We start from the raw sequence: 25,156 nt of genomic DNA on the forward strand, positions 1-25,156 counted from the left end.
GCATACAAAATAGAGAAATGTATTGAAAATTATGTATTTTAAGAGGTATGCAATTGCAAATCCAATGCAACAGAAGTAAAAACACAATTACATGTGAAGAAGAATTGTGGGTAAGGGTCAAAAGTTATCACCTAATGTGGTTTGTATGTTACTTTAAAAATGGCTTTTTTGGGACATCATGCATCAGAGGGTTCAGTACATTGATGTTAAGGTGTTTCTCATTGGATGGTGATAAAAATCTAACACTTATTTTTTATTTAATTAATGTATTTGATTGTTATTACATTCATATAGTCAAATTGTTTGAACAATTGGAAATTGGAAGCATTTGGGAAAATATGTACAAGAAAAAAATGAAAAGCAATACAAACTGCATATGCAATTGTTTAAGATGTACAGATGTTTTCCCCTGTACTTTTTTTTTTTTGCTTTCTTTTTCTTTCTATATACACCGATATGTTTGGTTATATGTACACTGGTTTATACAATATGCTTGGTTCTCAATAAAAAATTAAAGCCCAAATATTTACTTTTCAATGTCATTAATCATCCATTCATTTATTTGGATACTTTTTGTTGACTGATGATTTTGAATAATCTCAATCTAAACGGAATCACTTCATGCGGTGAATGGCAATTAAAAGCACCCGAACATTGAACAAACTCAGAATTTTCACACAAAAAAAACAATGAGCCACTGAAAAAACACTCTCTTCCTCACACACAAAACACAGCTTTTGCCACCTAAACGTTTAGCTGAACGTCTCTTTTGAGAAGAGAAGGTGCTCTGCTGAATGGCCCGTGGAGTCAGTGGGGTTGATGTGCCATCATTGCTCACTGATTGTAGCTCTCAACATGAGATGATCTGAGTCAATAGACTCGCGGCTCACTCACAGATTAGACATCTAATCAAATTCACCCCCGTTTGTTTATCGCTCGCTATCGTGGGCTATCATGTCAGTGTGGAACGCTCCACAGCTGTGACAAAACGAGGGCACATCACATGATGTAGGCTATTATGAACCCAGACTTTTTTTTAATGCAAAGTAGTGTTCTACATGTATGTCATGTGATATGGACCATAAAGGTTTATCATGTTTTCCTGAAAAAAATCATATCATGATCCACAATGCTGATTCAGTTTTAACAGGCACCTCATGCAAGTCTCTATAACTGACTTTGTCTTTTTAGGTTTTGAGCAAAATATAAAAGAGCTTTTAATGTCTCGTATCCAAATAATGGTAATTACTGTCCACACAATGATTGCTAATCGTACTATTAAGCCAGTGTAACTAGCAATAAAGATGAACACACATGCACCAACAAATTCAAAGAGCTGACGGCACTGTCAGACACTGCAACACGTCCGAAACGTAATACTCCTCTTCTTTAATCGTAAAAGCGTATAACCAGCCAGTGTTAAACGCTTCCAGCTCATTTCTAATTTGTTCGTAATTGCACCGAGACAAGTAAACCATTGCACAGTGAGAAGTTATTTCCTGGAGCTGCACGGCTAAATTACAGACAAATGCTTCATGCGATTAGGACACTCTAATTGAACATGTGACAAAGAATAGAGCGGCAGAAGTGTATCAAGTGCATAGGAAACGGGTATTTACATTTGTTACGGCCTAATATTATTGCATTCTTTATGCTTTAATCACACTGAATTCCTTTACGATTATTGTCTCCCTCCAAATTGCCATATATTTGTTTTTCTTTCTATCATGAGGGAGAGTGAAAATGAACCAGGGCCTCATTGTAACTGATCTGCTATGGACGTCTTGATCAATGCACTGGTCACATGTCTCTCCTCAGCTGGACTGAGAGAGCTCTAAGAGCAGTGCGGTGTGTGTGAAGTGCTGCCCCTGCACTGTGGGGTCTGTGTGTGTTTTATTAGAATTGCACTTGTGCGTGTTTGCTGTAGGTTTAGCTCGACTGCACCTGCCAGACCTGCACACACACACACACTACAAATTATAGCACTCGCTTCTTTCTCTCACTCACACTGTTCTAAAAAAAAAAAAAACCTTACAGTCATTTCTAAAATCGTTAGTGGCCTACAGCTGAAATCATTAGCTGGTCACCTGTATGTTTCTAATGGGGTCATTACAGAGGTGGCCCTGCACCCGGCCTCTAATAGCGAGCATGTTATGGGGCAGCTGTTTCTAAAACACTTGTTTCTCTGTGTTACATTCCGGCATGCAGGCGTCAACTGAGACAGAGCAGAGCGAGACCCTGTAAATCAGGTGTGTTTTGTGTTTCGGTGAGTGTTTTAATGTATTTACGAATACGGAAATGTTTTAAACTTGCATGAACAACTTTTTTGGAGCGGCCAAGTGCCATTTCTGAACCGTCCAGTGTAGTTGTTGCATATTTGGTCGGATTTGCAACATGTAAAAATAGTATGCATCCCGCCATTGCACTCTCTCTCTCTTTCAGCACGCAAGGGATTTTGGGACGGTGCGGAGAGAAAAATGCTTTTTTACATTTTATTTTATTTTTTACAAAGCCTGTGGGTCTGGACTTCATTAGTCTGACCCCTCCTTCTCCCCCAAGCGGACAAAACAGAGGCGACATAATTCACTTTGCCAGGTTTTACAGTGTAGGGGTACGGAATCGGTGAAAGGGTCAATCGAAATCTGTTCCCCAGCTGTGCGGCCCTCTCACTCACCCCTCGGCCCAGAGAGAACGAACGAAAGAGAGAGAGAGAGAGAGAGAGAGAGAAATGCTCGGGGGGAGATGGACCCCACAAACGTACCCCCGAGCTGCCTGAGCATCACAAACCTCTTCCGCCAACTCCATCTACATCTATCTAGATAGCGAAGCAGTGCAAACAAGTTTACACTGAATGGAAATTTGCACTGAACTGTGATTACAATGTGGGTAATAATAATGGGATCAAGCATCAATCCTAATTTTTACAGTTAAAATTGAATGCAGAGTCCCAATGTGTCTGAATAAGGACTTTCCTTTTTTTACTCTGACTAATCCAAAAAAAAAAAGGTTGCACTTTACACCAAGCTCACCCCTTATAAACCTATCTATCACCTCCACAGCCAACACATGGTAGCCTGTATTTACAGGATCACATTAAGGATTAAAAAAATTAAGCTCTCACTTTTGCTTCTTTTGTCTAGATTCACTCTCTTTACTGTCTCTTAACAGAACACCCTTCACTGCACCCATAAAACTATCATGTCATCAGTGTATATTTGATATTAAAATGAAGCACTAAATCTATTGTTTTTTTGTTTGTTTTGTTTTTAAATGTGAGAGTGAGAGAGCAAGAAAGAGAGAAAGAGGATAGATTTAAAGTAGAAGCAGAAGAAGAGGTGCATATTTATTTTACCTGAAAGTTAACTAAAGCTTTCATGGGCTGATACAGAAATGTACAACTAACAATTTAAGGATTATAAATACACTATTTGTTATGCAAAAATTAAGACCTCTATTTAATCATTTAAGTAGCCTTTTTAAATCTTTTAATCTTAAAGATGCTATCGTGACACTTTCGCTATACGTTTGTCAGGAGCTCGAATTTTGTGTTGTGTATGAGGCTGATAATTGGCTAGAGCAAATTATTTAGGCTATTATGAGGGAAACGGTTTTGTGTTAACATTTGCAAATGACTTTTCTGCTGAGAAAACACGGCTCTTTATCACAACTTTAAGCATGAGAAATGACTATAAAACGTGTGATAAATCTGACCGATTTATTTTAAATAATGAAATAAATAAATGCACATAAAACGTGCTTTTTCTTGTCACATTGCAAATGGACTTTTTGTGTGCGATATGCATTGCAACTTACATTCAATGCGACTTTTTTTCTCCCCAAAATAAATAATTCAAGATGTGAGTTTATCCCATGTAGGGTAATTAGATGCCCAAAGACTCTGCATTTTTGTCTCTAATTAATATCATAGTAAAAACATCAACAGCTTCGCCAGCAAATACTGGTGATCTGCAAGGTGTTCGCGACTTTTTTTTTTTTTTTTTTTTTTTATGTTAGCGCGTATGAAAGGCTGAGAATGGGCAGGTGATTTCGGCCACTTGTACACGGCAGCTGACCTCGGTGTAAGTTTGAAACATCAACTTTATCCTTCACAATATGCAATATTAATATACCACGGGGATTTATCTCCGAACATATTCAAGGGAGTCACAAAAACATGTAAACGCAGCATATCTCTCTTGGTAGGCTACATGTTTTAATGAACTGCAAGATTATTTGTACATTAAAAAACGCCTGGAAAGCTTATATGTCCTGAAGATGTTTTGATTTCAGGATGCATACTTTTCCACAAACCAGCAGAAAATTACAACCAGTCTAATTAACTGCATTTTACTGCTCAATTGAGTATAAATACCACATAAAATCGTATTTAGATGTTCATTTATTGTAGCCCGCACGTTTGGCCTTGCTGCAGCCAAATTAAATGCGTAGCCTATGATAAATAAATATATAGGCCTACATAAAGTTTTTAATTGAGCTCAAATAGGCTATGCTGCAAAAATAAAAAAATAAATCAATGGCAGTAAATAAGCAAATCTCCTTAAGTCCTTGACCATTTTCTCTGTGCGTTTATGAAGTCAGAAAAAGAAAAGAAATGGAAATTTTGGTCAAAAACACACACGTATATTTTCTAAAAAAGCGTGCCCGTCTTAATATTAGGCTACATACAATTCATTTTTTCAGAATTAGTGTGATGCTCCCTGTTCTTCCCTCTCCTCCTATATATATTTTAAACAGTTTTAACATGATATCATGGCCCATATAATAATCATTTTGAGCTCATCAGAGTTTTTTTTTTTTTTTATGCTCAAACAAATGTTGTCACTCTGCGTAAAATTTCTACAAGACAACTTGAGTTGTTGAAACCTTTACACATTTCTCAAAATCCCAGGTCTTTTTTTTTTTTTTTTGAAGGCTGAGACATAACAGCACACATTTCCTCGGTGTTTCAACATCAACCCATAGGAGAGTAGGCTACCTAAGCGGAGGAACTCGCAGTCCTAAAACTAACTTTGATTCAAGCGCAAATGGTTTGGAAATTGGTGTGGTTTGCATTACACTATTGCAAAACACGCATGGTCGGTTTGACTTTTCTGTTTGTGAAAACAGGCCAAATAGTTTTGTCTACGACAGCGCAATAACCTCACAAACACATTTTCGACACTTTCAGCATTTATCTGTTATATTCTGTAACGTACCACATAAATAAGATTAAGCCTATCAGAATAAATAATTAAAGATCCGTTTTAATCGACTATTTCAAGGGCGCTCAATGTATTGCATATTTTATTTACAAACAAACTATAAACTCGTGCTTGTCAGTGATCCTCACTAGAGCTCTCTGTCCTTGCGACGCACGTGAAACATCATTCGATTAGCGCGAAATGTCAACATTTTAACGGTAAATAAGATGGCATGAGCGGGACATTCCTACCCAGGACAACCTGAAAGATCTCCAGCTCTCTTTCAGCCACAGAGAAATCAGGTAGAACAATGTTTTCTCATGTGTGACAGGCAGTGTAATCAGAGTCCGCCTTTCTGGAGCGGAGCGAGCAGCTTTTGCTAATGCGCCTAACGATGCGCAATCAGTTTCAACACGTCTACAACTAAATAACAGCCGACAAACTGACTGGGATACTGTGCTATTTGCAACAACCTTGTAAAACAACTGATTTCGAAACACTCACAGAACTGTGGCAAAGCGCTTTCTCTGACGCGCTTCAGAAGCTCCGTTTCACGCACCCAACTACTTGGAATATGAACAACTTGGAGCTTGTTGGTGATGTTTACCTTTGCGCAGCTGTGTTGGCATCCAGTATCCCCGCGCTCTGCATCCAAGAGCGCACCGGCGTCATGCCACTCGTAAGGGGCTCTTCTTTCATGGTCAAGGCTCCCCGTGGGAGACCGTCCTGGATGGAGAACATGAAAATAGCCTTCTGGGGATGTCTCTCTACACCAGCTCGAGTGGAATAATCCTCCTGCACCACCTGGATTAACAAAAACCAACTGAAAGGGAAAAAAATCTTCCCCCAAAGTGCAACAAGGGGAAAGAGGTCCTTATCCAAAGACGCGCTGCCGTATCCCTTTGGGTGTTCCTCTTTCTTTTAGATTCCAAACCCAAGTTCAGTTCACTCAAGATTAACCGGTCTCTAGTTAAAAGAGGGTGGAGAGAAGGCAAGAGCTGTGGAGCATCTCAAAGGAAACGATCAGCCGGGATCAAGCAGACCTTCTCGTCGCGGGGAGAAAGAGGGGAGAACGCGAACTTGCTCTGAAGAAGAAGGCGAACAGACGCGCACGGGATTGTGAAATGAAAAGTGGGATAAAACGGGCGACTGCTTCAAAAAGGAGTAAAATGAAATGATTACCAAACAAGAGGGAGGGATGGACCAGGGAAGGCTTGCTGTCCCTGGGGAAAAGAGGGATTGGGTAGCAAGAAATCTCATTCCCTCCCTCCCCGTCTCTTAATGCCTCCTGTGTCCCAGCGGAGCGCACCTTCTCTCGGGTTCCGCGGCTCCAGAGCTCTCGGGGGGGACAAGCGTGGACTTGACGAGGGCGGAGACTTGTCCTTAAAAGGCAAAGTCATTTACATGTCAATCTCCGTTCTGAGCTCTGATTGGTCACGGTCATCCCTTGCGTCATTTTCAAAATTGGCCGCAAAAACTCAGCTGATGTTAGAGGGACTGAGCGCTCTGCTAGTGGAAGTGGTCTCGTGCTTTGCAGATTTAACCTGACACTTCCCTTTAATATCCAGGAACATGCACGATGCATTTCATCTATCATGATTAAAATATAATCGACTTGGATATATAGTTTTTCCAGAAGTCAAATGTGTCTACACAGTGAGTGAATGAGGAGCATACTGGAAAGGCTACTATAAACTACTATACATTATGTTTCCACAGATGGCAAAGCGCAGTAATATTCTGTAACACTGTCAAAATGTATTATTAAACAGTGACATCTCTTAATTTTGTAAAACCTTGAGGAATGAAGTTGTCCTCCTGACTAGGGACTATGCTGTCTCCTGCTCGTTAAATGAGAAGAAATATTCAAATTTGAGAAACCAGGGTTATTAGCAGCTGCATGGACTACGATAATAATAGCAATCAGGGGGTATCAGTCCGCCTGCAATGCAAATACAAAATACATGAAATAACTTATATTAACAAAAGTTATTATATAATTTGGGTCAAATTAATCCAGTAAATAAGCTAATGTTTTTGCTCATGCACATTATTATCCCAAATAAATGTTGAATTGTGCATTGAATTAAGGGGTTTTGGTGTTCTTTGACATTATTTTGAATTCCACCAAATGATGCCTGATTAAATATTTATTACAGATAGCTCTCCAGAGCTCATAGTCAGAAAACGACCCAGTGGGATTTAAGAAAGAAAAAAACACAAACAAACTCAATTTCATCTAAACAAATATTATTGACTAAAGCAAAGAGTATAATGCAAAAAAAATAAAATAATAATAATCCCTCAGATCCATCATACCTTACACATTATTATTAGTAGTATTTTATATATATATATATCACTCTTCTTAATTTTATTTTTATTTTTTATTTTTTTACAAAAGTATTATCTTGATTATGTTGTCTGAAAATGTTGCGTCCACGTCTCACTCAAAGACAAAATACTTGAAGCGGCAGAAAAGCAGCCCGGTGTTCATGAAAGTCATCTACAAAACAACATGATCCCTCTCTGCCCTGAACTGGCTCAAACGGAGCATGACCTCTGACCACTAATAAAACATATTCTATTCTATATTTGAGAGAAGGTTGAAGGTCAATAGTCATCAGAAACTCATGCTGGGTTACATGACGAAACTAAAACATACAAGACGGTCTATAATATTCTTTTCTATTCTATATTTTAGAGGAGGTTGAAGGGTCAATCCTCAAAGCACAGCATCTGTGTCTCGTGCGCTTTTCGCGACTCTCCAGACCCGTGATAAATATTTCCGCGACGTCTGACGTCTGAAAGATGTTTACGGTATAAAATTATTTTCTAATGCTTTATTTCAGCCACTTTCGATTGTTTGGGAGTCTGTCAAATGTTCATGTCTTATATATGTTAACTGATGGCAAGAACATGTCATTTTATTTGACTCTATATTATTCTAATAGTCTATTCCGCGGAATGGACGCTGTCAAATTGTAAAACATCATGTGAGCCGTTTTAACTGCACGGACGGGTTGTAAAAGTTGCTAATGGAGTAATATTCCTTGATACAATATAACACATCCGGCTGACATTTTGCTATACGAAAAAACTCTTGAACCTAGGCTATGATTTACATTTTAGTTTGGAGTGCACAATTTATCAAACTTCACTGAACATATTTAGTGAAAAGCGAGATACGTGCAAAGACATTTTTTTATAGTTTTAATGTCTCTAATGAAATTTATCTGAAATATATCTTAAACAAAAATCGAGAAAAAGCACTTAATATGGTATCTTGTCTTTTCGCACACATGTGGCTCAGGTTAATTGAAGTCACTATATTAGTCCGGACATCTTTCTGTCAGATTCAAGCGGTTGTTTCCACCTAGTGGCCGTCAAGTTAAAAATTTTTTTTTTTTTTTTTTTTTTAAACAAAACAAGCAATGCTTCAATAATCATGAAATTAGCTCGAGCATCTATAAACTTACTTAATGGTGTTCTTCAAAAAGTCAAGAGAAAATCTGTATTTTTCCTATTAGGCCTACTTATTTTATTTTCTATTACTCCTTTCAAAAGATGGTTTCTTGCAATCTTTTGAATCACCTTAAAGATATTAAATTAGGACCTCACGAGTTTAAATAATTACTGGGGTCTTTTGAGATCAGAGATTCGGCGGCTTGCAACATCATTTTATGGATACTTTTTTATTTTTTTATTGTTTATTTATAAAAGCATGTGAGCTTGTCTGTTATCAGTAACATACAATAAAATTAGTCAGTTTAGAATCAGGCTGAGTGCTTATTGTCATGCCATGCTTGCAAGTAATATGCAAGCATGCAAGTTAGTAATAGTGGTAATTATTAAGATTGTAATGTAAATCACAGAAGTCATGACACCCGAGTAGTAAATAAAATAAGTACACTACTGAACAGACATTATCAAGGCCATGCTATTATTTTGTTAGTAAGGTAAAGAGCTCCATCTAGTGTTCTAACAATGACCTTACTAGAAGACCCGAATGCAAGCAAATTAACATCACTGTAAAAAGACATGATATTTGAGGAAGCATTTGGGTTTTCTTAGAATGCCACACTGTGTTTATCCTTTGCACGTCCTTTAAAAAAGGGCAGGAATCTACAAAACAGAATCCAGGAACTCTACAGAAGATAGTGTCAATAGTTCCTCCATGCAGTAACCCCATTAGAAAGGAAATGTTTTGAGGTCCTCAAGTACACAATAGGATAAGACATTTAACACAAGGGTTTCAAAAGGTTCTTCAGAGTTTTAACAGTGTGGCAGTCCAAAATATTTACATGTCATATTATTATACTGTAATGTCACTGTTCCACTCTTTCATCCATCCATTATATTCCTCCAAAATTCTAGTTTTTTTTTTTTTTTTGTGTGTGTGTGTGTGTGTGTGTGTGTGCAATATTTAATGACATGCTTGTAAGATCGGAATACCCCCAGGTGTTGTAAATAGATGTTTTTTAACATGCTCATTCACTCTAATGGACACTTGTGCACTTGTGTTGATGTTGTTTTTGTTTTTTACAAACCAAATGTAAATTCATGTCCCAGTTACAATTAATGTTGTCACATTTTCCTGGTTAAATATTACTTTATATTACATTTAAAAAAAAAAAGTTTTTACATGTATTCCAAAACAATAACTAAAGGCAGCAACAATTTAAACAATATATTTTATTTGTGAACTGATGTTCAGCAGTTCTTTTTAATAGTTAACTTATTTTATGATCATCAGTCATGCTCGGTAAACACTGGTCACAGACATAAAGATGTATAGCTTTAATTTCACCAAGCTGATTGCTCACTAAAAACCACCAGAGTCATCATGTTTTCGGGCCATTTCAAGTTTGATTTTGACATGACAAAGCAGTGATTTTTAAGTGGCTGAGCTGTTTACTGTTAGCCTTCCCATTAAAGCTATAATTCTTTATATAAAGCTATAATTCGCAAACGCAGAACACGCACGAAAACAAGAGACGGGAACCAATCACTCACAGCCAATCATAACCAATCATAACGCAATGGAGGCATTGCCTTCTCTCGTGTGACTTTCCCCCATTCATCCTCAATTACCCCCCAACACATGCATTAGGGGGTCTGTTAAAACTCAATGGGCTCAGGGAAGGCAAGAGAGACACAGACCACCGCTGTAACTTTACTTGCGGGTGTCGCTGTTGGATAGTGTTAGTTTAAAAAAAGTGATTTATACACGTTTTGTAAAATGGATTATTTTTTTAGGAGGCACTGCCTCCACTGCCTCAAGTGCTGTCAAATTGATGAATCAATTCTAAATGAAAAGTTTGTGTTTATATAATATATATATAAATTACATGCTTGTAAGATCGGTATATATATATATATATATATACACAGTATATGCATATGTGTGTGTGTGTGTACAGGTTTGGCCATAATTGTGCAGGCAAAATATCCTCACCTATATAGTGAAATATAATGACAACCTACTAGTGATGACATTTTACTCTTCCTTACTAGTTAAAATGCTTATAAATAAGCCAAAACGTGTTTATTTCAATCTAGTGTTTTGCACATGTTTCTGTGATGGGTAGGTTTATGGATTGGGCCATAGAAATTATCCCAATATAAAATCAATGGAAGTCTAAGAGTGTGTGTGTGTGTGTGTGTGTGTGTGTGTGTGTGTGTGTTTGATGTATGGCACTATAAAGGGGAATAAACAGAAACATATATCTACCTGTATCCCTTGAAAAGCAAAAGTAGGAAGTAAAAACATATGTTTTTACAATCAAAGGTCACAAGAGAATCAGAACTAGTTTACCTGGTAAACCCTTTCAAAACATTCAAAGGATTGATTGTACATTCCAGTTTAAAAATGAGGGCTGATTTACTGCTGTACATTCTACTGCATAAAACAAACCGCTGCGAAACTTTAACGTTTCCTTTAAGATAAAGAGCTCCATCTAGTGTTAAAATCATGAAGATCACAAACATAAAATATCATAGACAAAATATACAAACCTTCCTTCTGTGTTTCATTGCAAGATACAGGTAAGTCCACTTGCAATTCCTGCAAACAGAACAAACACGCCTGTAAACTTGTTGCGCTGTTGTTTATTTTGACCTCTTTTCCTTGATTATAAATAAATGATAAATAAAATTCATAAACCACCTGAATGTTTTAGAAAAGTTTTTATACACTATGTAAATATAGGACTGGATATAATTTCCAATTGTTCGAAACTAAAAATTAACCTGATAACATTAACAATGTGCATAAACTGTCTTCTATTTTCACCTTCATCATAAACTCTTGAGGTCCTAATTTAATATCAAAGGAATGTGATAGAAAAAGAAATAATGAGAAATGCAGATTTTCTCTTGAGCTTTTGTAGAACACGCAAATTGGTCAATAAGATTCATAAAGCCTAACTATAATGGATAATATATTTTACAACTCAACTCTGAACAACTTGAAGGTTAAAATGTACCTTTAAGTTGTTCAGATAAAAGACAATCACAATGTTTTGGAAATAGAAATTTGAAAATTAAGACACTGTAAATCTCTAGACCAAATAAAATATGTTGCCTGTTTCTGTGGAACAAGTTCTCTTGTAATTGCTTTGAGCAAAGAAACCGATCTAACATGTCAAACTTGAAAAACAAAAAATAACAAAGTGATGTAATGTACTGGGTCATTAAATAAGCAAGTAATTAATAGAAAATCCATTTTATGCAGTCTGTTATGTGAAGAGTTTATGTACAATAATTTAATAATAATAATCAACTGCTGCCAATAAACACATTCTTATCAAATTGATATTGAAGAACAAGAAATATAATGACCTTGTCACTTAAATATGAAAATTAAAAAAATATTTTAACAAAGCAGATTTGAGTGAAATCTGCTCAAGCCTGTTATGTACAGTAGCATGTTACACATTACGTGTTGCATAATTGCAGGAACAAGTAGCCTAGCTACTAATTGACAACAAACTGACTTTGCCAAATGACGCGCATGGCATGTCGAACATTCCCTCCCTAAATGTCATCATGTAATGTCCTCTACCTCACCTAATCTATATCATCATTGCCCTGTGTCATAAACGGCGTTTTGTGGTCGTGCATCTGCAAACAGTGAGAAACACCGAAAACTGACTGACTAACCGTTAAAGTTGGGAGGAAAAGCTACAGCCTTAGCCTCGTTCCACTTACCCGCGCAACTGACGCTTACGCATGCGCACAGAGAGACAGAAATAAATAACCTTATATTTAATGCTAAAAACTGTAGAAACAGTAAATAAAGCATGCAGAAATGCTGCTAGCAAAATCGCCTCCACAAGAAGAAAAATATAAACACTGTAATTAATTTAGTCTTTACCTAATTGCAGACACCTCAAGAAGGACCATGCACAACTGACAGAATTGTGGGCCCAGTCCACACTAGGAGAGATTTAAAGCAAATTCCTGTATTAAGGTATTGAAAGATAGCAAAGTACCAAGTTACCAATTTCCACTAATTTAATTAATGTAAAGATCGAAATCATACCACTTTTATATTGGTATTAAGAATGTGTAATATTTTTACAGCTCAGAAGGGCTAGAACACAGTATTTAGGTCAATGTAAATTTAAATTCCCAAGATGAAATTGTTCCTGCAGTTCACAAAATTTCTGGCAAGGGTAGGCTATAACAAAATAATTTGAGGTCTTACTGACCAACCAGGGTCCTTCTGCCAGATGATGATTGACAGGCCCTGGAAGTCTGAGGCCTCGGGAAACTGGCCCCAATGGCCAAATCTATAGTCCAGCCATGGTTGTCTGTGATTTTTCAGAAGGAAGGAAGGAAGGAATATGCCATCACTGCCACTTTTTTTGCGGATTTCACAATGAGCTTCTCTGGCTATTGTGTTGTGTGTGTATAGGCCTATTTATGTAATCGTGTATTTTTATATTTATAGGCTATAGGTTTTTATATTTATATAGGTTTACATATGGAACAATAAATTTGACTTTAAAGTTGGCATGAAACAGAATTTGCGATAGTCTTTTCGTGATGTAGCCTATATCCGAGTGAAAATGCCTCTGAACAAGAAGAAATGTAGGCCGGGACTTGATTTTGTCCATCTGAAATTGATTGGGTCATTGGATGGTTGTGGTTTGCTAATGCAGTAATGTCATGTGAGTGACAGGTTTATGCAAGATAGTGGTTGCGTCCGAAATCGCATAGCCTACTCTCTTCAGTAGGTAGTAATTAGGCCTAATTACTTAACAGCCGCCACCTAAAAAAGTATGTTATAGTGTGTAGTATGAATGGACATAGCTTACTTTATCTGCCATGCTGTCATTATCATGTGACCTTCCAGAGTCAGTTGTGTCGCTTTACTGCCATTCATAAATCCTCTCCCGTGGTCCCGTGCAAGTAGCCTAGTAGGCTAGTAAGTCATCCAGGTACTTTATGCCTACTCTTTTATATGAGACTTCTTTGATCACATAGGCTACTGTTTTTTTGCCTACTATAGTAGGGAAATATCCGATTTTGGATGCAGCTGTTGTTGCAAGAGGGGAAGTTATTTTACTTAAAGATAAAGATAATTTAAAAAAATAATAATAATAATGATGAATTAAAAAATAAATAAAAATAATGATGTGCAGAGATAAATCTAATTTATAATAAATACGGCAATGTTAAAAATTTTCCGTTTTGATTTCACTGAGAGTGACTTGCTGTCAGTATGCACTAGGTTTTGAGACACAACCACTAAAAAGAGAGAAAGAACCCTGACACAAATCCTCATATTTTGTAAGACTGTTTCGTAATGCCCTTTCCTCTATGTTATTCTCTGCTTCCAGCATTTAACACAACATTTCCGCAAACTGATGCTGTGCGTAGACGTCAGGACAGATAGAGGGAGTGAGAAAGAGGACATTTTGTAGAGAGAGAGAGAGAGAGAGAGAGGAGGTGGAGACACACACACATACCTATACAAGTGTTCAGTATTGAAATACAGGCCTTCCCGGTCATACTCAATATATCTTTCATTCTCGTCAGGATTATTATCGCTCGAACAGCTGGGATTCCGTGGGTCCATTTTAACGGCTCATTTTGTTCGTTTCCGTTTCGGTCTTTTCGGGTTTCTGTTGGATCTTTAGTGTCTGGCTAGCGAGCACAGCTAACCGCAGCTAGCCGGATAAATCTCCTCTTTCCTCGGCCTCGGGAGCCAAGTACACTCACAGAATGGCATTAAAACGAATTCACAAGGTAAAATATTATATTTTATTCTAATAATTTTAAATTCACTGCCCAAACCCTTTGGTTTTTCGCTGGATATGTTATAGAGAGATAGCCAATGTTAACAAATGCTATGAGGATAGCAGGTTTGGCTATGAATGTAGGCTGTTTTTGTTTGAATATGTTTAGTATTATTATTATTAATAATATGTTGTTTATTGTATTATTTTACCTCAAAAAGGAATGCCGACGTTTTTGATCTATCTATCTATCTATCTATCTATCTATCTATCTATCTATCTATCTATCTATCTATCTATCTATCTATCTATCTATCTATCTATCTATCTAATCTGTTTATTAATTCATTACATGTAATACCCATAAAGACAGGTGCCACATTGTAATAGTTAAAGCTAAAATAACTAACGTTATACGACATTCCTCATATTACTGGTTAAAAACAGAGGAAATACTGGAATCAGATTTTAGAAGGTGGATTTTATGTGGATGTGTTTCCTCTGTGAGTCACATCCAGGTAAACACAACCTTATGGGATTTCTCATGTTTGAACTCATGGTGGTGGTTCAGGCGAATAATATTTATGAATCATCTCAGCCACAGAAGTGCTGGTTGGGACAGGATATGCATTAGCCTACTGATTTTGAGTAAATCCTATGGGCATATAATGCTGACTTGTTAGTTCTTTGGGTTGTTCTCATCTCTTTTAATAGTGATGTTCTTGTGTTTTGGTAAACGCAACAAGAACTTTGCGTCATTGCTAGAAGTGCTTCCTGGAAACCTACTATGTGCACATAATACTCCAATCGGAAATATCCGGCCCATACCAGCATGAAGTAGTTGCACAATAGTTGTTGAACTTGGCGAAAGGATAATTTTCACCTGTTTCGCTGACTTTGAGAGCTTCTATGAATTAGACTGACACAGCAGATTGTTTGCAGGCAGACGGCCAAATACTGAGTTGGTCCCACTTTCTGTGGCTTGTTGTACCCATATCAATCAGTTTTCAGGGCTTTGGGTTATTTAATAGGGATATTAAAAGATGAGCTGAGAATTTTGGAACAGCAAATGCCAAGTGGGCACACAGACGACCTATATCTAGTGGGAGGGCTGGTTTATTCCCCCACACCCTCATCTGAAGTATGCAGACGTAAAAATAGCTGCTACTGTTAGTGCCGATGTTCACACTGTCCTATATTGGTTGGCTGAATTGGTGTCGTACATTGACTTGTCGTAAACACACTCTTCCTCCACACGTGTCATCCAGGCAGCTTTAAGGATGACAATTTTTGTTGATCTGGCATTAGTCTGTCATTTAAATAAGCTGAAATGTTATTTACACAGATTGGCCTTGATTTAACTCTGTCAACTTTGTTTTTCTCGTGTGGCTTGTTACTAACTGCTTAGTTTCTAGTTTAGACTGGTTAAGTTCCTCATTAGTACCTCAGATATGGATCTAAGTGAATCTCAGATCCATGTTTGATTATTTAGCTTCTCGCAGCAAAGACGTTTCAACAAGTTCATACAGCTAAATTATGCCATTTTTGTATTGAATTCATAATACATTCTTATTTTTATATTATAATTCATAATACAGTGTTTAATGTAGCCTATATGTTGCAGTCTAATGATTCTTTTTTTTATTGTCAAAAAGTAGAAATAAATGGGTTGTAGGAGGACAATAATTAGGTATCATGATACCGGTAAAAAACAAAACAAAAAAACAGTATCAGTCTGTGGTTTTAATTTTTACCCATAATCTTTCAGGTCTGAGCAACTGATGTTCTCATAGGCATTTGTATGTTCGTCAACTGGTTTTGTATTCAGAGATGTGCAACCTGTCAACAGTATTATGAACTAAACCGTGAGTCTACCTGTGTTTGTTTTGATGTTTCCATCTCTCAGACATTCTCATCATCAAAGAAAGCCATGACCTCTACTTCCTGTATGGTCACATGTTCACACGCACAGGCAAGCGCTGCCAGAGGGTTGCCTGCACTTCGCATACATGAATTCTCAGAAACCTGCTATTTTCTCAGAAGTGGTTTATATAGTCACTGTATTTTCCCATAGAGAGAGACCGAAAGATCTAGAACGGTGGTTATTTCCTTGTTGTCTAAATGCCTAGGTGTGGCCAGAGATCAGAAGACTAGTTTATTATGCCAACATTCTTCATTATTACTTAAACCAGTGCAAGTGTACTACGCCTTATGAGAGGTGTGAATCTTCACTTGCCACATGATTCAATTGTAAAACTATTCTCGATCTTTTCCTCCAATTCTTTTATTAATAATTACTGTATTAATAATCACAATATAGTTATTTTTTGTTATTTTATCTTTATTGAAAATAATAACAAAGATGCAAATAACACAGAACAAACACAATATAAGAAACAAATTAAATTAACAGTGCTTTACTTTTTTTCATTTTACATCCATTTAACAGAAGGATTCAGGAAAGACATAATACAGAAATATAATAATCAAATTAAAAAATCACTGCATAGTCTTTAGTCTATTAATTACAGATAAATGTATTATTATTAAAGCTACGGAAGTTATTCAGTCAAGAGCAGTGAGTGATTCCCTCTTTTCTTTTGGTGCTTGATTAACATTGAATAGCAGGTTTATTTTATTAAGACCGAATGCACGGATTTAATATAATGTTACACACCAGACACATTGGCTTAACTCAAGCACATCCTGCACTTTATCCTCAGATCCATGCATGTTCTTTTCATAAAAACCGAAAGAACATAGGTTAAGCATACACATCTTTTTTATTAACATAATTATTATAGGCCAATTTAATTACATTTTTCAAAAATCGGTTCTTTTGTTTTTATGCATGGATGCAGAAATGTTCACAGCATCACGATGCATCATAAAAACTATTCTACTCCACAGCTAGGCCTATACACCTTATTGTGAACACTTTGACCCTATTTCACCTAGAAATCTAGCCAAAGCAGAAACATTGAAATCTGTGCTACCTGAAGATCTTGATCAAGTGCTGATATTGTAGGGAGTTGATTGGACAATATTGGTTTATTTTGGCCTATGACAATCTTAACATGATTAAGATTAGGCTATTTTGGTTTTTGATGCAATAATAATAAATTATAACTAAAGCAATTGTACTACAATAATATAATCTAGTCTACATGATGCTAATTTGCATTTATTTTTATCATTATTAAAATAATGCTTATATACTACTAATAATAATAACATTCAATGTTTGCATCAAAAATACAGTAAATATTGTGAAATAGTATTCAAATTTAAAATAGCTGTTTTCTATTTTAATATCATTTAAAATGTCATTTATTCCTGTGATTCTTTGATTAATAACTTCAAAAGAACATTTATTTGAAATACAAATCTTTTAAAATATTATAAAATGTCTTTATAAGCACATTTTCATAAGTTACTTTGTGAATATCTTTTCTGGATAGTAGGCTATTCTTTAAAGCCCCTCTCAAAATAGTACAAGTAAAAGTGTTTGTTGAGAGAGTGTGAACTTTTGTTGAGTGTGAGTTTTGTTTCCCAACATTATAAATCTAAGAACCAACTGCAGAATGTTTGAAATGTTTATTGGGGCAGCGTGACCTAGCCATTAGACCAGCTCTTACTGTAGAGGCTTCCAAAATCGTGATCAAACACTATCATTGATAGAATGTATATTTGGTTGTTGTGTGGCAAAAGAACTTCAATTGGTTTGACTTTATAATAACCCGTAAATAAATGAAAAGGCTGATTTCTTTAATATCGGGTCATAAAGTCTGGTCACCGTGATTTTTGCCAAGTAAGACATGGTCCTGGATCAACATATTTTGCTGATCCTGGAGCAACATTCCTGTCCAAAAATCATGTAGTCCTATCCCTACCCCTAAACCTAACCCATTACTTATCCATAAAATCAGAGGGAAATGATAGGAGAATAACACTGATGTAGAAGCACCTAACCCTGGTTGCAAGCCTAAACTTGACATTAACTGTAAACTTGTCCCTCATATATAATTGGTTGATTGGAATGTACTTGGTGAAATCACATTTACTCATAAAGTATATTAACTAGGTACAAGGGGATACGTCACAACAGACTTCTCTGAATATGACATATTCTGAGACTAAAATCAAAACGGTTTGAAGTGATCCTTAGATTTTATTTGCTGACGTTTGTGGTTTTTAGGTGACTGTGAGGAAACCAAAAGAACATTTTGCTCAATCAACTTCTGATGTTCTTTGTAAAGTTACATTAAGAAGACATCATGACTGTCATTTCCTGCCTGTTTTTTCAAGAGTTGTGAAAGCTGTCAGTATTCACATCAGTGAAGGGTGAGAGCATGTGAAATTAAAGGATAATCTGTCCACTGTTCCTATCTTATACTGATGACACATGAGTCTCTGCTCTGATTGTTCTCCGGGGTCAACAGTTTGGGCCTCTGGGACAGAAGAGCGCATAGTTGTGACAGTTCATTAATTACGTGTGGTCTGTCTGGATGAGGAATGCATCTGGATTCAAATGAAAGGACTGAAGTCTACAGTTTCCTACAGAGACATCTTAGATTTCAGCTGTTTAAATGGCTAAATGTGAATTATAATAGAACCAGATAACTGACACAATGACTGATAATGTACTTGGAATCAAAACCCGATTGCTTATCCAGTACATTAAAAGAGACGCTCAATCAGAGCATGGTACATTATAACTGGTATCATGTCTTACTTGTACTGATAGTGGCATAAGACTCTTGTTGTAAAAACTAAATTATTATACAGCTGTGTAACTTCCTTGACTGTGATGACTGAACGTTTGAACAGACTGTCTTGTATATTGCTTCAAACCAAGTAGGTTATTGGTTACTCAAGAAGATTTTCCATTTTACACACAGCCCTACTGTGTATAAGAGAAAAATTTACATTTTTTTGACACGTCCCATGTAGACTCTGAGATAATGAGGTTTTAAAGCTGCATGTATAAGAATTATGAAAGAATAAGGAAAATAATTTAAGATTCAGTATACAGTAGCATGTTGTCACAGGACATGTTAGCTTCCAAAAGTCAACTAGCTTTATATAATTCTATCAATAATTTGTATAATTATGTAAAATATGAGTTTTTTTTTTTTTATCATGAGTGACATGAAACATGGGAGCAATGGAAAAAGTATTTTTCATTTTGCCGTTTTACCTCAGGAATGAAATCTATGGAAACTGTATTGATGGATGAAAGATGACATAGCCTAGTTGATGGGATATCCAGAATTAGGAAGAAAATAAAAGATCCTGTCCAATACTGATGCATCCTCTCTGTCTTTAGGAGCTGACTGATTTGGGCCGGGACCCCCCAGCGCAGTGCTCAGCAGGGCCGGTTGGAGATGACCGTGAGTGATTTCGCTGTTTGTTTTCATTACCTGTATCCGAGCACATCACAGAGCTCACCGTAATGAGACGTTTCTTGCTCTTTATTTGCAGTGTTTCACTGGCAAGCAACAATTATGGGACCTGTAAGTGGATATATGTCCTTATTTGCATATGCATGTTAATGATGGAGTGTGGCATTTATTTGCATGCGGTGTCTGTACTGTTATAACACTGAATTCACTTAAGGAGTCATGGAAATCGTGTAACATTGTTCTGTTGTTTTTTTCTTTTTCTTTACAGAATGACAGTCCATATCAAGGGGGTGTGTTTTTCTTGACAATTCATTTTCCTACAGACTACCCTTTCAAACCACCTAAGGCAAGAATCAAGTATTTAAACAACCTTCAGGTTTAACCTGTCTGTAAAGTGTAAATTTGAATAAGATTGTAAAGGTGTTTTTTTATTATTTTTTTGGCGCATCTAAAGCCAGGCTCAGACTACAGGAGTTTCAAGCCGATTTACCCCTCCTGACATTCAGAGAAAAATCACGTTCAGGGCATCAGTCGGTTCCAACGTTCGGCCCCGATTATCTGGTTAATGTGAGGCGTTTACAGATCAAATCTCAAACCTCCTGATCTGCTCGCGGACACGTCGGGCCGCCCCGACATTATCAAACATGTTTGATATTTAGGATTTTAAATCGGGATGATTATGACTATGATTATGTCACTACTTCCACAATAGCTAATGAGAGACGAGTCTACAAGAAGAGAGAAGCGACGGGACTTTTGAAATGGCGACCGCGAAACAACGGTGGACAATGGAGATGGAGGAACGGCTGGACGAAATATGGCAACAACACGACTGCCTTTATAACGTCTCCTCATATAATATCTACAGCATGTTGCCGCAACACAGTATCCATTTTGTTTACATCCTCTTCCCCGTGAGATCACGTGAGGTGCTAAAGCTGGCATGATAATCTTAAGAATATCTTGTAGTGTGTGAGTGTGATGCACCATGATTTTTAAATCTTGTAGTGTGTGCAGGTTTGAGATTTGAAAGAAGAAAATCGGCGAAGATTCTCCTTTTGTGCGTGACGCAACCAGAATTCACAATCGGTTAAGATTTAAAAACTCCTGCAGTCTGAGTCCGGCTTTAGCAGTATTTTGCACATAGTCAGGTTCCACGAGAGAAACCTGCTGCTGTTCTAGAGATCTACAGTAAAATATCAGTTGGTTTGAAATGTATGCGGTCTGACCGTCTGTTTCACCCTCTTATTTGCAGGTTGCTTTCACCACAAGAATTTATCACCCAAATATTAACAGTAATGGCAGCATCTGTTTGGATATTCTAAGGTCACAGTGGTCTCCTGCGTTAACTATCTCTAAAGGTGAGCCAATTAAAATGAACAGAGAACAAAATCACTAACCTTAACTTAAAACCTTTTTCTTAAGAGTCATTTTATTGGATAGCCGGTATATGCACTGATATTGTTTATGCCATGTGCCAACCTCTCTCTTCTTTCTGTTGCAGTTCTATTGTCCATCTGCTCACTGTTATGTGATCCAAACCCAGATGATCCATTAGTGCCAGAGATAGCACGTATCTATAAAACAGACAATGAAAAGTAAGTGTGTGTATTTGTTTGTCTGGAGCCTTATAAATAAATCCAGGCTGTTTGTTCTTTAGAGATGAATAGAGAATAATAGAGATGCCTTTTAGATAGGGGTGTGACAAGATCTTGTACCACAAGGTCTCGCGATATTTCTCGTCGAGGTGAAAAGCTGTCTCACGATATCAGGATGACGGAATTGAGTTTGTGGCAAAACCTTTTACAGTGCTTGCATACAGGGCTGTACCCACCATTGAGATCCGGACCTCTTCATTCTTCTGAAGTGTATATAATAAAGGTTGTAAAATAATTGCCTAATATCAACTCTACTTTGGTGCTGCAAAGATATCACACAACACCAAGATAACCAACCTTCTCATCTGAGCTGCCTCAGCGGTCTAACACCGCTCGTTGATGTCAAAATGTTTGAGATGACCAATCAAATCAAAGTAGGCGGGCTTTATGTTCACAAAAGTGGCTGAGTGCGAATAACTGCTTCAGTTAACGGTCATAGTACATGATAAGATGTAAGTAGCTAAACTAAACATTTCATATTTGACTGGTAAAGTAATCAAGTAATCTTATTTTGCTATTTAAAAAAATATATATATATATATTTTACGTGATTCATGTAATGTAATTCGTAACTTTCGACGAGACAAGAAATATTAACATTTTAAGTAATTTTCCCCCAACTCAACTATCAAGCTAAAACTCTGGGACCTCTGTATTTACACCACAACCCTCTGGTGTTTATAAAAGATGATAATAGTTAAAACATTACAAAATGCAGCTGCATTATTTAGCATTTTGTTACTTTCAGTCAAATAAAATACTACTTTTCCAGTCTTATATTTCGGCATTTCTTAAAAAAAAAAAAAAGTGTTGTTCTTGTGGAACCAATATCGTGTATCGTCTCGTGAGCTAAGTGTATCATCATTCACTGCCCTACTTTTAGGTAGTGTGAATAGTTTGATGTCTCCTTTCAGGTATAATAAACTAGCCAGGGAATGGACAGAGAAATATGCCATGTTATAGGGGTTAAGGTGAGCAAGGTTTCGTGGGAGAGTGTTTTTGTGTGAGCATGAAAAAGGCTTACTAATCTCTGGACGTCACCATGTTGCAGGATTGTTGGTCACCACTAGTAGGTGTTCGTACTACTGGATGCTCTAATGTTATTGATGGCGTTCATAACTGGATGTAGCTTTTTTAAAAATCGTATTACACGTGAGACATACACTACCGTTTCAAATGTTTGGTTCAGTAAGTTTTTTTTTTTAAAGAAATTAACTTTTATTCAGCAAGGACGCTCTAAATTGATCAAAAGTGACAGTAAAGACATTTATAAATTTATAACCCCTCTATATATATATATAAATATAATATTTTTTTTTTTTTTTTTAATGTTCTTTTGAGCTAGTTATACTCATCAGAGAATGCTGAAAAATGTGCAGCAAATCTACATAGAATGATTTCTGAAGGATCATGTGCCACTGAAGACTGGAGTAATGATGCTGAAAATTCAGCTTTGATAACACAGGAATAAATTACATTTGAAAATATATTCAAATAAAAAACAGTTACCTTAAATTATAGTAATATTTCAAAATATTACAGTTTTTACTGAATTTTTCATCAAATAAATGCAGCCTTGGTGAGCACAAGAGAATTCAGACCCCAACCCTTTGAACTGTAGTATGGCTGGTAAAAATGTCTTTTCAGTTTTTGAAAATGAATTTGTTTTCTTGCTACTGAAATTATTAACATTATGCATGGGGAATGTTTGCATATTGATTTGTTACATTATGTACTGTGTGTGTGTGCGCGCACATACATATACAGTATGTATATGTGTATCTCAAATTCACTTAGAATGTTGATGATTTCAATGTTGAAGTGTTTTAAAAAAAAATTATGCATTATTTTTTTTATGTTGTATTTTGATTGTGATTTAATTCGTTTTCATTACTTATGGAAATAAATGATAAATTAGGCTATTTATATGACAAATTAAGCAGTTTTCACACAAACCAGCCAGTTGTACATGTTTTAACTTTCAAAGGCCATGCATACAAAAATCGGATCTAAATATGTCTGGTTTTATCATAGGTTTGATGACAAAAGGTTCGGTTGAGGTAAACGGTTCAGGCTATAACTAGCATCACAGTAAATACTATAAGTAATGTTTAGAGTATAGTGTAAACATGGAGAAGATGCCACTGTGTTTGACCTTGAGCTGTTTCTGCACTCTGTGTGTTTATGTTGGCCAGTGCCGAGTTGGCAGACGGTCTGCTTACCCAGCATGTGTGACAGTGCCTCTGCGCCAATGCCACACTTCATCTCTCTTTCTTTCTCTTGCACAGGTACAACAGAATAGCTCGGGAATGGACTCAAAAGTACGCCATGTGATACCCGAGGAACATCAGATCAATCTGCAGTTTAGCTGGAAAACCTTCTTTTTTTTTTTTTCTTTTTTTTTTTCCTCAATGAATTGACAGTTTCCCATGTATTCAGACTATATCAGTTCTGCTTGTTTTTTTTTTTTTGTTTTTTTTTTTTTTACCCCTTTCAACCTTCATTCACATGCTGTAAAAAAGAAAGAAAAAAAAAAGACCACAATATTGCAAAGATCACCAACTTTTATGTTCAGAAAAATGCTCGTGTCAAAGAAGCATGTTTTAACTACGAGCTCAGACCTTTTTTATTGAGATAAGAAAAGAAAAAAACATAACTAAGGTGAAACCATCGAACGCTTCTGACTCACGCCACTGGCTAGAGGTGCTATTTCAGAAAAAGAAACAACGATTCTGCAGGTGCCAGCGTACCTCAAAAAGTCGATCTTTTGCTCGGTTGGCCTTCATGTTTTTATATGCTTTTACAATAGCAATGAGAAGAACTATGGTCTGTGAAATATATTCTTGCTTATATCTGACTGTTTCTTACCAAATCAGTCTCGTCATTGTATCAGCAGTTACGGAAAATATATATTTTGCATGTTAATGGAACAGTTAAAGTAATTGGTCTGTGGTCTGCCAAAAATGAATATCTGCAGACGATGTTAAGCAAATACATGTCCACTTTTAGAGTCTGAGAACTTATTTTGTTACTCCTTTTCTCTCCTCTTTTTGATGTTTTTAGAATGGGGAGCTATTAGTTTGTCTATCCTCCTAAACACTGTTCTGTCATTGCACTGAATATGTGATTGGAAGCTCTCAATGGATGCCCGATCAACTAATAGCTCCACTTAGCTGTTCATTTTGTTTGCTCAATAAAGTTGCTAAACTATCATTTTGTGTTTCCTTCTGAGGTATCACTGAGAGAAGTCTTTTTGAGAACCTTGCATATCTTCATAATCGCACTTTATTCATTTCACTGTATTCAAAATCTGGGACAATAATGTTACGTGAATGAACGGCATTTTATACTGTAGTTGTTTGACCATGTTGCTAACATGCTTGACCTATCATCCAATTGAGATCTCTCAACAACTGCTGGACTATAATTAGTTCTCTGAAGGAGGGACCCCAGTTGTGAGGTGAATAACAGCTAACCAACACCACTGAAGTTGTCACTGATGTATATGTGGACAGATGTAGAGGAGTGCCCATGTTCAAAAAGCACAATTCATTGAGCTTTTTAAGACACTTAAAAAAAAAAAAAGAAACCTGCACAGGTCTAAATGATTTATTTTTGCTGAACTTAGATCGTTTAAAAGGCCT

The 25,156-nt window shown here is 36.5% G+C and overlaps 2 protein-coding genes across 9 annotated transcripts in view; one reads left to right on the plus strand and one right to left on the minus strand.

Moving 5' to 3' along the window:
* Positions 1–12,432, minus strand: part of LOC311303411 (transcription factor COE3) — a 115,078-nt gene extending 102,646 nt beyond the window's left edge. The window contains exons 1-3 of one of the 8 annotated variants that reach the window (XM_084429855.1): positions 12,366–12,419; positions 11,220–11,268; positions 5,809–6,005 (exon numbers count right to left, since the gene is read on the minus strand). In XM_084429855.1, coding sequence (XP_084285981.1) covers positions 5,809–6,005; positions 11,220–11,237 — 215 coding nt within the window. In that variant the 5' untranslated portion in view covers positions 11,238–11,268; positions 12,366–12,419. Of the gene's footprint in view, positions 1–5,808; positions 6,543–11,219; positions 11,269–12,365 lie in introns of those variants that run through there. The other 7 variants (XM_084429861.1, XM_084429857.1, XM_084429860.1 and 4 more) reach the window with 7 other exon arrangements.
* A 1,500-nt stretch (positions 12,433–13,932) lies between these two features.
* On the plus strand, positions 13,933–24,725 carry ube2d2l (ubiquitin-conjugating enzyme E2D 2, like). The gene is made up of 7 exons (XM_084430847.1): positions 13,933–14,459; positions 19,779–19,842; positions 19,934–19,965; positions 20,123–20,200; positions 21,110–21,215; positions 21,359–21,452; positions 23,801–24,725. Exons 1-7 carry the CDS (start codon positions 14,436–14,438, stop codon positions 23,844–23,846), a joined length of 444 nt encoding a protein of 147 aa, XP_084286973.1. The 5' UTR covers positions 13,933–14,435; the 3' UTR covers positions 23,847–24,725.
* Positions 24,726–25,156: the final 431 nt, after the last annotated feature.

This window comes from Rutilus rutilus (genome assembly GCF_951802725.1).
Source record: "Rutilus rutilus genome assembly, chromosome: 14".
NCBI lineage: Eukaryota > Metazoa > Chordata > Actinopteri > Cypriniformes > Leuciscidae > Rutilus > Rutilus rutilus.

What these genes read in the sequence shown, in the direction of transcription:
- ube2d2l (XM_084430847.1), top strand. Translation starts at nt 14,436, where the DNA reads ATGGCATTAAAACGAATTCACAAG. An exon ending in AAGCAACAATTATGGGACCT is followed by an intron (nt 19,966 to 20,122) that starts GTAAGTGGATAT and finishes TTTTCTTTACAG; the next exon opens with AATGACAGTCCATATCAAGG. An exon ending in TATAAAACAGACAATGAAAA is followed by an intron (nt 21,453 to 23,800) that starts GTAAGTGTGTGT and finishes TCTCTTGCACAG; the next exon opens with GTACAACAGAATAGCTCGGG.